The sequence below is a fragment of the Stegodyphus dumicola genome, chromosome X1 (genome assembly GCF_044657685.1).
Source record: "Stegodyphus dumicola isolate Sdum_Otavi_A_Nest chromosome X1, ASM4465768v1".
NCBI classification, from domain to species: domain Eukaryota; kingdom Metazoa; phylum Arthropoda; class Arachnida; order Araneae; family Eresidae; genus Stegodyphus; species Stegodyphus dumicola.
This window is the reverse complement of record NC_140780.1, coordinates 189,325,444-189,338,822: the sequence shown is the minus strand read 5'-3', so window position 1 is coordinate 189,338,822 and position 13,379 is coordinate 189,325,444. Positions and strand designations below refer to the sequence as shown.

Genomic DNA, 13,379 nt, shown 5'->3' with positions numbered 1-13,379 from the left:
TATCAGAATTGTGCATTTCTTTTAATGTCTATAACCAGAAGGATGGAAGAGCAGCGGAAAGCTATTATGGGAAAGATTGCTGCCTGCAGGGAGGTAGCCGCTGAGATAAGAAAAGAAGCAATCGCCAATACCGCCGAGATAACTCCATCGAAGAAAATGTTCCTGAGATGATAGTAGAAATGAAGAACACTAATAGCAGCATACCCTAATGAAATGAAAGGAAGCATTGCTTCTGACAAAGAAGAATTTGTGAATGCCATGAATTAGAAAGTAGCCACTATCGAAGAAAAATCTGGAAGAGTATTAGAAACTGTAAAATCTGAAGTGTTAGGAACTGTAAATAAAGGAATTGCCAAAAATCAATGAATCAACTTTTGCCGTTAACGAGAGAGAAATGCAAAGGTTAGAAAAGTACCTTCATCTGTAAATAGCATCATGAGTCAGACTGAATGTCGCTCTGGCTTATTCTGCCATAATTAACATCCTGGCTTATTCATCTCATACCGTTATCAAACTCTCATCATATGATGGGAAGCCCTCATGGAATGCATAGAAAACACAATTCGAAATTACTGCGCACGCAAATCAGTGGGAAAGGGGTCACCAAATCCTTAAATTTCGCAACTTCTATACGAGAAGAGGCTGCTGACCTCTTGTACATGTATCCAACCGAAAAACATTCACATGTCGACGCCTTAAAAAATGAATTAGAATTGCAGTTTGGGGGGAAATTTGTCAAGGATTATCACCAAATGCAGCTTAGAGCTGAAAACGAAAGGCATCAAGAACTAGCGACTCGTTTCGAAAAATTAACTCAGCTGGCATTTCCGAACTGTGGCCAAGAAATTAAACACACACTGAGTCCCCAACATTTTGTGGATGCTATTAGGAATCTCGATATACATCACGCACTGCAGAGAGCTGTTAATAAAGATTTGAAGAGTGCTCTAGTGTATCCACGAAAGTGGACACTGCGAAAATGCCAGTAGAAAAGATTGTCGGCCTATAAGGGCTATCAACAGCGCGGGGGACACAAAGTTGAAAGCAGTGATGAAGCTCATGAAAATACTGTAGACAACAAAGGCAAAATGCCAATAGTAATAATAGTTAAATGAAATACCAGAATTCTAATACAAGACATTTACAGAAAAAATGCCATGCGCCTCCAGCTCAAAACACCAAAAATATCTAGAAAGAGCCGCAGGGAAACTAATAAGCGGCCATTTTGAGGAGCAGAGGTTGCCGTATGCAGGAAACTGAAATGTATTATTCAATGTTCTTCAAATATCATCATTTCACGGAGCTCAAGAGATAAACCAGGAAGGAAAAATCAACGGTTTTTCATCCCGCATGACAGTAGACACTGCAGCGAACGTGGTTATCCTGTGAGTTGATAAAGCATCGCGTCTGAATGGGCATCTTCTGTGTACGGCTCCATGCTTGGATCTACAAACTGCGAAAAGAAAACAAAATGCCTGTATTCCGAAAAATAAATGTATGCCATGCGCCTCCAGCTCGAAAGACCAAAAATATCTAGAAAGAGCCGCAGGGAAACTAATAAACGGACATTTTGAGGGGCAGAGGTTGCAGTATGCAGGAAGATGAAATGTACCATTCAATGTTCTTCAAATATCATCAATTCACGGAGCTCAAGACATAAACCTGGAAGGAAAAATCGACGGTTTTTCATCCCGCATGACAGCAGACGCTGCAGCGAACGTGATTATTCTGTGAGCTGATAAAACATCGCGTCTGAATGGGCCCCTCCCGTGTATGGTTCCATCCTTAGTTCTAAAAACTACGAAAGGAAAAAAAAATTATCTGTATTCCGAAAAAAAAAGACGTACCTGTATACGAATGAGGTTCGAACTCACCCTTAAAATCCAGCGTGCTGACCATTCAGTTACCTATGACGATGCTCACAAGCAGACATGAGGGAACAAATAGGAGACATTGTATCAGTTGTTTAACTAATACTCAGTAAATGCATATCGTTTGGCCCAGTTTCTAACTGTCCTCGAAAATTTAGTACAGATGTATTTTACAGAATACTCTTTCATAGTCTACTGCTTTATTGCAGAAGCTCCTTTTTTATTTTATTTTTTTTATTTTTATTATTGTTTTTTGATATATTTGATATTAAGATATTTATACAGCTTCTTGTTACACATAAAATAGCGAGCATTTGTAAAATTAAGACAATTTTATAAGGAGGAAAATTCGATTTTGTACAAAATGTAATTTATTTAGGTTCCTACTGCTTATGGTGTTCACATAGATTAAGTATATGAATGTACTGGCAATTACGCCGCGAGCGTACTCGTGTGGATGGGCCTTTAAGAGATTTAATTGAAAGCACAGAACTAAATGCTAATCAAAATCAAGTTGAAAGAAGTTTATTGGAGGAATTTAAGGAAGTATTTTTTAGTTTTATCTCGTGACGTTGGTTGCACGAATATAACAAAACATCAGGTTGACACAGAAAGCTATCCACCTTTTAAGCAACATATTAAGCATATCCAGAGTTGCCAACTCTCCCGATTTAGGCGGGAGACTCCCGATTTTCGACCGCTCTCCCACCAACCCGATTTACAATATATTTCTCCCGACTTTTTCTTATTCTAAATATTTCTCACAATTTTTATGGAACTTGGCTTAATACTTCGTTATATGAACAAAAAAAAAAAGTGATTTTTCTCTAGATTATATCTAAAATGAAACCTTGCGAATCAGATGAGAATTTCTGCTTTGTGATCGACAGCATACGTATCCAGAAACTTCGTTCTCCGGTTGTCCAATGGGCATCGAGTTCCACTGCGTGTCATCTGGCATATATTAGCCAATGAGCACAAAGCAAGCTCAAGGCCATTGGCCGTTCTTTGGATGTTCTTTCGCTATTTCGTTCATCTTGTCCTGAGTTGCGTGAGTACACGTGCCTTTAGGAAATAGTTTTAGAAATTATCATCTTTTGATATGTCTGCGAGAAAGGTGAAATACTCGTGCACGTTTCAAAAATCGTACACAGTTGACTTTCCTTCCATTATTTCTTCAAGGAAATGTAATAAATTTGCAAGGTGTACCATCTGTCGTTGCGATTTTTCGATTTTGCTTGGTGGAAGGGCAGATGTTCTCAAACATGTGCGTACACAAAAACACAAGGACAACATGAGTTGCTTTGAAAAAACGAAAAATTAAATTTTTCTTCGGAAACAAAAGACCAAAAAGTGATTAATACAGAATGTCTGTTCTCTGCCTTTTTACTGGAGCACAACCTGTCACTGAATGCATCGGATCACGCTGCAGCTTTATTTAGAAAAATGTTTCCCGATAGTGAAATCGCTAAGAAATACTCAAGTGCAAGGACCAAAACAGGTGCAATTGTTAAAGACCTTTCTGATTAAGACAAAAATAAATTTTATATCTATTTTAGAAGTTACTTCTGCCGAGTACGTGATTGCATACTTCATAAATTTCCAATCAACGATTAAATGATTTTGCATGCTAACGTTACAGATGTTTCTGTTCTAGTAAATGCATCTTTTTCTGATATAAGGTATTTCTCGAATATATTTCCAGTCTTACTTCATTTAGTCATGAAAGATGATGTTATAACTGAAAAATTACAGTAGTAATTTCGCAGTTTACAATTAGAAAACTTGGATGAAGTTATAAAATCAGCTAGGATTGACACCCAGTGGAGGTTAATTGGAAAATTGAAAGATGCTGATGGAATTTTAAAATATAGTGAACTCTCTAGAATTATGTTGGCCATCTTGACAGTTCCCCATAGTAATGCAGAGTGCGAGAGGATTTTCAGTGTTGTTGCGAAAATGAGGACTAAATTTAGATCTAATATTAGTGATGACACATTAGAAAAACTTTTATTAGCGAAAGCAGGCCTACGTGGCAATTGCTATGAACAAAATTATGAAGTTTCTTTCTTAAAGAGAGCAAAATCTGCCACTGTCCATAATATTTGTATGAAAACTGATTAAAACGCAACGATGAAAGTAATAAAAATGTTTTTTATGCCTAAGGTATTTTTGTTTTGCTTGCATTTAAGACTTAGTAACTATTTAAAGTTAATTCATTATTAAAAACTATATTTTTATCATTTAAAAAGTCTTTTTAACATTGTGAAAAATCTCCTGATTTCTTAAAAAAATCTCCTGATTTTTGAGTGTCATAGGTTGGCAAGTATGCATATCTCTTTCGCAAAACAAAAGGAAGCCGGAAAACTTCTGCAGGAGATGAAGAGCAATCACATTTTGAGCATTCGTCTAGTTCTTGGATATCACTTATTGTCTAAGTTCGAAAGGAAGACGGCTCAACGTTTTTATGTGGATTACAGACATCTAAATGATATTACAAAAAAAAAAAAAAAAAAAAAGAAGACAGAAAAGAACAGAAACTGACAGAATAGGTCCTTGCCCTGGCGTTAAACGTACAAGGATGGTTGCCAACTTCGGAGATATATTCTGTACGTAACAGAAGTTGCATTAGAATATTAAAAGAACATTAGATGAACATCAGAAGTGCAGTTGTTATGCATATACACACATATAAATATTATATACAAAGTTTATTTAGATATGAGTAACTACTTATGATGCAGTCCAGGCATGTATAAAGTTCTTTTATAGTTTGAATAACAGTATGTAGTGCATTTTGTAAGAACAAAATATATGGGATGATTTACATTTATGTACATTTTTTGACACATTACTCTAATTAAGACACAATAACACGCCGAACAAATACTAATTCAGAAGTCAAACAACAAAAATCAGCATTATATCTTCAAATTTTCACAGGACTAGTTTCGATGGTTTTACCGAACCATCATCCTCAGTTGCAAAAGCGCAAATGGCTTTGTAGCCGAACCATCATCCTCTCGATAAATCCATCGAAACTAGTCCTGTGAAAATTTGAAAATATAATGCTGATTTTTGTTGTTTGACTTCTGAATTAATATTAGTCTCTCTCTTGAGATGAAAGTAAAGCTACAGTTCGAGGGGGGGAATCGCTTATCATAGCACGATAATTTTATATACATCACAGTTTTGTCACAGCACAAGGATTAGACTTCCCGTTTTCCAACCATGCTTCCCAGTTCGAAGCACTAATTTTTTCAAAATGCTGTTCCATTGTATTGGCACAAGCAAATGCGTAATAATCAGCGTAATAATCAGGATGCCCTCTTCTCCACAGTGACATTGGTCTGATGATTCTTTCCTCGGATTGCTGAGAAATGGCTCACGACCCCTTAATAACTACGTCAGTAAGGGGCTTGTTATAAATAACTCCATTTTGACTTTTGGACAGAACTGAAAGATACATCTTTCCCCGTTTCCAGATGACCACTGGTCCTGACATTTATTCATAAGGTGCAATGTGCTTGAGATAAAACAATGGGAGCAGTGTGAGCAGTTCTAGCATACTTACATCATTGGCGGCCAGCGAGTTTATTCCTCTGTATTCCAGTGTGGGCACGAATCCAGTGCAGATGGGGTCTTTTGTTTCGCGTTTATGGTAACAAGGTTTCTTGCTGTAAATGTCTAGACGGCCCTGACAGTCTTTGACATAATAGGGGAACCGGAAAGTAATGTCGCTTTCTTACATTAAATTCACAAGAATAGATTTTTAACACGTTTTTATTTTTAATCAATAATGTAATCACCCTCGTTATCAACAAACTTTTGCCATCTAGTGTGCAGATTTTCAATCCCCGGACCGATATAAATCAATTAGCTTTTGAGTAAAATATCTCAAGATGGCATTTTGGACATCATTCAAATTTTCAAATTTTTTGGCACTAAGAAAATGTTGTAGGGATCGGAATAAATGTAAATCCGAGTGTACAATATCGGGCGAGTATGATGGGTGATGCAGAACCTCCCATCCCAATTCATTCATTTTTTCCAGTGTCCATCTTGCACAGTGCGGCCTTGCATTGTCGTGTTGCAGAATGATGCCTTTTCTATTGACAATCGCCGGATATTTTTCGATTAAAGATTGGTTCACTCGATCCAATTTTTCACAATAAAGATCTGCATTAACAGTCTGTCCAGGTTTCAGCAATTCAAAATGAACAATTCCGCGAATACTCCACCAAACACACAGAAGCGCCTTTTTGGGATGTAAACCCTATTAAAACTGCTTTTTGCGTTTTGGATTATCATATAGGACCCCTTTTTCGTCTCCAATAATCAAATGATCAAAAAACGGTTTTGTATGGTGCCGTTGAAGCAATACGTTGCATGTGATGGATCGGTTGGCTTTGTTCTCTTCGGACAGATTATGAGGGACTCAAACACCTGCTTTGCTTATTTTTCCATTCTGCTTTAAATGTTCTTGGATGGTCGACCAACGTTGGTTAAGAGTGTTTGACATAGATTTCCACTTCTGCCCTTAGCATGTTGTCGACATGCGCAGAAACGACATTACTTTCCGGTCCCCCTATTACCTCATTCTTGCAGTGTCGTTGCAAATGCTTCAACGGCCAAAAGCTCTGCGTGACAAAGTAGACAGTTATCCATTGCCTAGAATCGACGACATCTTAGGCATGCTAGAAATAACTAGTTTTCAGCTCTAGATTTGAAGAGAGGAATGTGGCATGGGAAAATTGATCCCAAAAAACCGTGAGAAGCCTGTATTTACTGCTGGTCAGAGACTGGAAGTTCCACAAGCCAGGTGCCAAACGAAAAAATTGCCTTCGTGATAGACTTTCTATGAAAAACTACTTATGTTACTCACGGGAAAAATTTCATTGTGCAAGCATCTGCTAGCAACTGAATCTCGAACGAGTTACAAAGGTTTCTCGGCTTTAGCCAGTTCACTACTGGTCGACTAAAAATCTCATTAGACCTTTAAAACTAATATTTCAGAGAACTTTTAATAAAACAGCAATTTCAAAATAAACACAGAAAGCACTTACTTATGGCCATTTAAACAAGCATGATGCAATGGAGTATAGCCGTTACTGTCTTGTATATTAGGACCCGGACCTCTTCGTAAGCTATAAAAAAAAATTTTTTTAATCATATTAATTACAAAATTCATCTCTTACATTTTAGAATAAATATAAAATACAAAATATAAAGTATAAAACAAATGCACAGATTAATTCCCGTTTCTTATTCCATTACTGTCCTGATTTCCACTATGAATGAAACTGAACAATGTACTGGTAACCGGGACTTCGGATAATACGGAAATTATTAAAGATCGGTTATTAAAATAAACCTAGTAAGCAAAAAACAATGTTTTATCACAAACTCGGCACACTAAATGATACATATAATCAGCATTTAATTTTCTATTTTTATGCCTAGAAACACAGTCGAAGCAGTTCAGCACCGATTCAACAGGTTCCCACCTCAGACTAAACAGTTTTATTCTCAAATAAATCTTTGATAGAAACATCACCATAGTTTTAAAAATCCTTCACTGACTCTCATTTTTTTTTTTTTTTTTTTTTTTTTTTTTTGAAGGGCCAAGAAGTAAAATCACTGAACACTGGGAGTTCCTACTTGGGTGCGACTGCAGAAGAACGGGCTGGCTGCATGGGTGTTTCCGTGTTTTCCCCCATGTGGCAATTTGGATACGAGCCAGTTTCCCTTAGAAAATTCCTCATGAAGGCATCTCTCCCCTTAGGCAAATAGCCCTAGTGTGGTCTGCCATAATAGCCATCAAGCTAAACCGCTTTCATTCTGTTAGTATCTAAGCCTTTTTTGAATCTCCCCTTGCACTTGTTCACGACGTAACCAACCTGTACTAACCCTCTAGCCCCTTCAAAATTAAGATATACACCATGTCATTAAAGTCCTTATACGTCCTTTGTTGTCGCAACCGTTCATCGTAAACATATCCTTCCAGTTACAAAAGTGTTTAACGCAAATGTTCGCATTTTGGAATTTTTAAATTTAAAAGATCAATTTTACACAAATTACAAAATCTCGCGTACAATCCGTACAGATTATAAAAGCTTATGCTCATTTTTAAAAACTTATTCTATAAAATAAAGTACAAAATGCTTAATCCTCTTACAATAAAAATTGACTAAGATACTTAATTTCAAAGTTTGGAAAGTTTGCCATTTTTTTCCTCTTTCTTTGAGAGATCAGTTAAAAAAAAAAAAAATACTGTATTTACAAGGCACCTCTTACATCTTAATATAAATGTTAAGAAATATAAATGTCGGTGAATATTGGATGAAATTATGATTAGTGATGGCTCTGATTAGAATGAAAGACAAGCTACTTAAAATTAAATACAATATTTTACTATGGCATATGCAATGAAAGATTAGGAAAAATTAATGATGCATTATGTTTTATTTGTTTTCAGACATATCAGTGGATGCAGAATAGTGGATGCAGGCCTTAACTGAAATTTCTCAATTAAGCATGGCTATTATAATTAGTGGCAGTTATGCTGTTTAGTTATACACAATAATTACCTGTGTCATTTATATAGTATTTAAGCACTGTAATTATTAAATCATGTGATAATTAAACTTCTTCCTCACACTCATATTTTGAAATTTCATTCATAAAAATATCCGATTATAAGACGCTGCCAAATTTTAGAACAAAAATATAGAAATAAAGGGCTAGTTTTCGAGTAAATAAGGTATAACAACTTGAGGAAAAAATTTTTCCCTAAATTTATTCACCGATATTCGTTAGTTATTTACTAGTTTTTTTATACATTCTTATGTATATTATATACGTAAAATATAAAATTTAAAAAACGACTGGCAATAAACACCTAAATTCCTAATTTTCAATTAAGGTACAACACCTTCAAGGCAACTGCATTTTTCCTGTGGTAACCGCAATGCGAAAACTTACTAAGTAGCTGTGAAGGATTAAAACAAAGCGCTCTGAAACTGTAAGTACTCCGGCCGCGATACATTCACTCTTTTTTTTTCTGCCTACGCTTACTAGCTGAAGACCGTCTCTTGCTTGGCTGCTTCTATTATTAAAAATATAATGAGTCATAATGAAAACTGTGTGGTGCTGCAGATTGCCCCCATTATGCTATGCCATACCACAGAGTAAACAACAAGTAATAAAAACAGATTTGGATTATTTGTAATTCTTCAAAAGTTCCTGTCATCTTCTACCATGTAATCGACATTTCAGTGATCTCCTAGCTTAATTTAAAAATTGATTTAAAAATTGTTTTTCGGAAACAATAACAGTAATCATATACACTACACACAACGAGGTCTCTCTAAGGCGATCAGCCGCAAATAAAAATTCATCTTTGAAAGTGGTCGCCTTAGAGAGGTGATGCTCAATACCAATATATACTCACGTTCTCAGAGATACGGTTATCTTTTAGAGGTGGTCGTCTTAGGGAGATTGCATCTACGGAATGAATCTCTCTAAGGCGACCAGCCACACTAGCAGAATTTTCTTTGTGAATGGTCGCCTTACAGAGGGAATATTCAATGCCAAAGTATACTTATGTTTTCAGAAATACTGGTTTCTTTCAGAGGCGGTCGTCTTAGGGAGGTGGTTTTTGCTACGAGTTGGTTCTCTGAATACACACACATAAGCACTTACATTTCTGATATTACAAATAAACACCGGTATCAACCAACATCTCTTTAACGCGAACAAGTTCATTCACAATCGCAAAACTTTTCTCTCTGTTAACGCTCACGTGAAGAAAAAAATTTCCCCTCCCTCCTCCACTCTCAGAAGTTTCCCAAACAAGCAATATGGCGCCGCCCTAGTTATAGTTGTGCGATGGTGGTGTTATTTTCTTCGTGGTTGTAGTAATACAATATATTATTTACTATGCTTTACTGTATTACAAATTTTACTATGTTTTACTGTTTAGAAATTAATAATAAATAATAAAATACCAGCACTGACTATGAATATACCACTAAAGCCATGCACGTGTAATCGTGTCTAATGTTTGAGAAAACGTTGCTGATAACTGACTAGTTGTGAAATGGAGTTTCTGAGCGTGTAATTGATTTTCCATCTTTACTTTTATCCTGAAAAACAATGTGCTTAAAGACTGAAAAGTGATAATTTCAGACTTGATAATTTGGTACAGTGATCAGATGCAGAAATATAGTTTTTGCATTCTACTGAAATTTTATTTTGAAAAAAAATTTTTTTTTTTTTTTTTGATTACAGTTTAGAAATACTTTTTTAAAGCTTGTTCATGTAAATGCTTTATCATTTGAATATTATGTACTAATAAATTTGAGCATACCTTACTTAAAAATGATCTTGAATGATTCAATTTTCAATTTTTCGACTAATGTGATGTGGCCTAGCAAAAAGAATACTTTTTTACGTTTTAAAAAATGTACTAATTATATTTCGCGAGCAAAAAAGGTAAGTTTTATTAATGAAATAAACATTGAAATATTTAATGTGTTTATTACTTATTGAATGGGGTAGACAAGACATACAAGCTTAAGGAATCGTTTTTCCACTACTAAAATTATGTGAAAATTTAGATGATCATAGTAGCTTACATTGTTTTTTCTTTTTGGTATATTTTTCTTTACAAGTATGAGACTAGAACCACATTTTTACAATAAATATTTTGTGCTATTTTGTTAAAACAAATATAATCATTTTTATGCATACTTTAATTTTCATTATTATTTGTTTGATGAAGAAAATTTAAAATGCGTTTTTCATAAATTGCTTTTGAAATAGAAATAGATTTGTGAATAAGATTTATGTAATATTAAATGTACTAGTTTTGGGAGTATAAAAAGTGAATTATTTATTTGAAAAAAATTACATTAAGTTGAAACCTCATAGTGATTATTTTCTTAAATGACCACCTCTGATAATGGCACATTTGTCAGGACAATAATTAAATAACAGGACTTAAAAAAAAAATCACTCATAGTTTTGTCAGGCTACAGGAAACTGCCATTATCTTGAATTGTGGAGTTGATTGTTTTAGGAACGTTTTGCTGTATAATCAATTGACTTCGGTGTAGTAATTTTTACATGGGTATGAATTTTGCAGAGGTAATTGAAAGTTTTTACGAGAAAATTACAACCAAAGCTTTTCGGATCATGAGTCTTATAAGGGCACTGTTATAGCATTGCTTTCAAGTATAGTTAGATTAATATTTAAACATTATTTTTGGAAGCACTTCCACAGAGAATCCGGTTGCTCTCTGCGGATGAAAACCCATATAAATAAATCTTCTGTACAGCCTTATACAAATGCAGTTAAAATTACTGTCATTACAATTAAGCGAATATAGCTACATTTGTTTACAAAAAGTTATTATTGCTAAATACTGCACTATATAAATTTCATTTGGCATTGTAATTTCAGAAAATGCTCAGCATGAGGTATTTTTATGTTATATAATACTGTCAAAAACGTTAGCTACCTTTTCAGTACTTTAAATTTTACTCTTTAGAATTTTTATGGTTCAAAATAATATTTCTATACATTTTCTAAAGTATTCTTTCTACAATAGAAATCTAAATAACTCACACCTAAAACACTGACTAAATTTATTCCAATAATGCATCGCTTTAATTAAATTTATGCTCCTATGAGATGATATATGAAAAACCTTGTGTAATAATAAATTATTAATATATATAGGTAAATGGTATTTTTATATATTTTTTCGGGTAAAGTGCATAATCACCTACTTATTTATTTGGTACTTTTTACTAAAGTAAAAAGAATTGGATTTTTGTCAATTTTCTTTTGACTTTTTAAGTGAAAATAGGTCGATGTGTACCTGGATAAAGTCAAAGGAGTAAGCAATGACATTTTTGTGCAATTCTGGGATGTTTTTTTAAGTGAAAATACATCGATGTGTACATGGATACCGAGTATGTGCAATTCTTAAAAACACGCCAAGCAGTGCGCGATTCTACACTTTCCCCATTTTTCTATAGGAATTTAGTTTCATTAAATTAGTTATTTAGTATAATTATGTGTATATGAGTATATTCATACTTATTCACATAGATGGAATTTTTACAGTACGAAAGTTGATCTTTTTTACATCAAGAACTACATATAGTATAAATACTCATTATATTATAGATTTTATTTATATAAAATCTGTGGAAGATTGTATAGCACTAAAAGTGAGATACGGAATAAAACATTATACGCTATGAGATATTTCCTTAATTCCCGAACTGTGCGTTGAGAATTGGTATTTGTTGAGACTTGTAAATTTTTTAAAATTCGTTTTGTTACAATATAATTTATTGTATTTTGGGTATTATTAAGTTTATTATATGTTATCTTCATGTTTCATTTATTTTTTGAGAGATACAGGTAACATTCAAAGTATTGTAATAAGGGGTCGACACAGTGTTTGTATATTATTTAGGTTAATCTTTGGATTATGGTAACTTGGCGAAAATTTGGCGACCAACCCTGCTACAGCAACCTGCTAGTTTTGTTTTGGACGCCATTTTGTTTTCACGAAGTAAAGGCATTTTTTTTTTTTTTTTTTTTTAACTCAAAATTTTTTCCAACAATCTGCTAGCCAAATTACTTTTATACTAGAACTTTTATGGAACAAAAATGCTTAATCATGATGAAGATTGGGTGCGAAATTCGGAGACAGCGCAGAATCGCAAACTGCTTGCCGCGTTTTTAAGAATTGCCCATACACGGTATCATCCATGTACACGTCGACCTATTTTCACTTAAAAAAACATCCCAGAATTGCACAAAAATGGCATTGCGCACACTCTTGACTTTATCCATGTACACTGCTAAAGTCCTAGCTAGTAACCTTTATCGCCTTACCAAAATGTCGCCAAACTACCTGTTACCATATTCCAAAGATTAGCCATTATTATTTCTTCACTACATTATATTCTAGGATTCATCCTTTCTTCCACGCAAAACATCTATGTGTATGCGTGTCATAATAAACTGTAGGGTGTTACTATCATTGGTAAGCGAGCTTTAAGGGGATAGCAAGTATGCTAAATTTGAACTCTATGTTAAGTTTCTAATTTGCAAGTCCTGTATTCTTTTTGCTTGCTTGTTAATAATGTTTCTTATCCTGAAAATTTGGGTTTCTTCTAAATTTGTTTTTTAATTTGGTTTAGTGCATTGTAGGTAACTTAAAATTTAAGCAGATGCTAGAAAGTACCATCCTTTGGCAATACATTTCTCATTAGGTATCAAATTGTTAAACAAGCTGATGTGATTAAATACAATTGTTTAATTTCCCAATTAAAGAACTGAAATACAAATATATGCAGTGAGATACTCTATGTATATATTTATAATGAAATCAATAATATATATACAGTCAAAGTAATGATTCGCGACCATCAAATGAAATGATATATATATACACATGTAATAGATTCTGTAGTCGAATACAA

At 34.1% G+C, this 13,379-nt stretch overlaps 1 protein-coding gene across 2 annotated transcripts in view; it reads right to left on the bottom strand.

The window, feature by feature from the left end:
- LOC118187911 (ankyrin repeat and SAM domain-containing protein 1A-like) overlaps window positions 1-13,379 on the bottom strand; it is a 411,400-nt gene that overhangs the window by 358,976 nt on the left and 39,045 nt on the right. For both annotated transcript variants that reach the window (XM_085807269.1, XM_085807270.1), the window contains exon 2: window positions 6,938-7,018. In XM_085807269.1, the coding sequence (XP_085663395.1) occupies window positions 6,938-7,018 (81 nt within the window). The remainder of the gene's footprint in view (window positions 1-6,937; window positions 7,019-13,379) is intronic.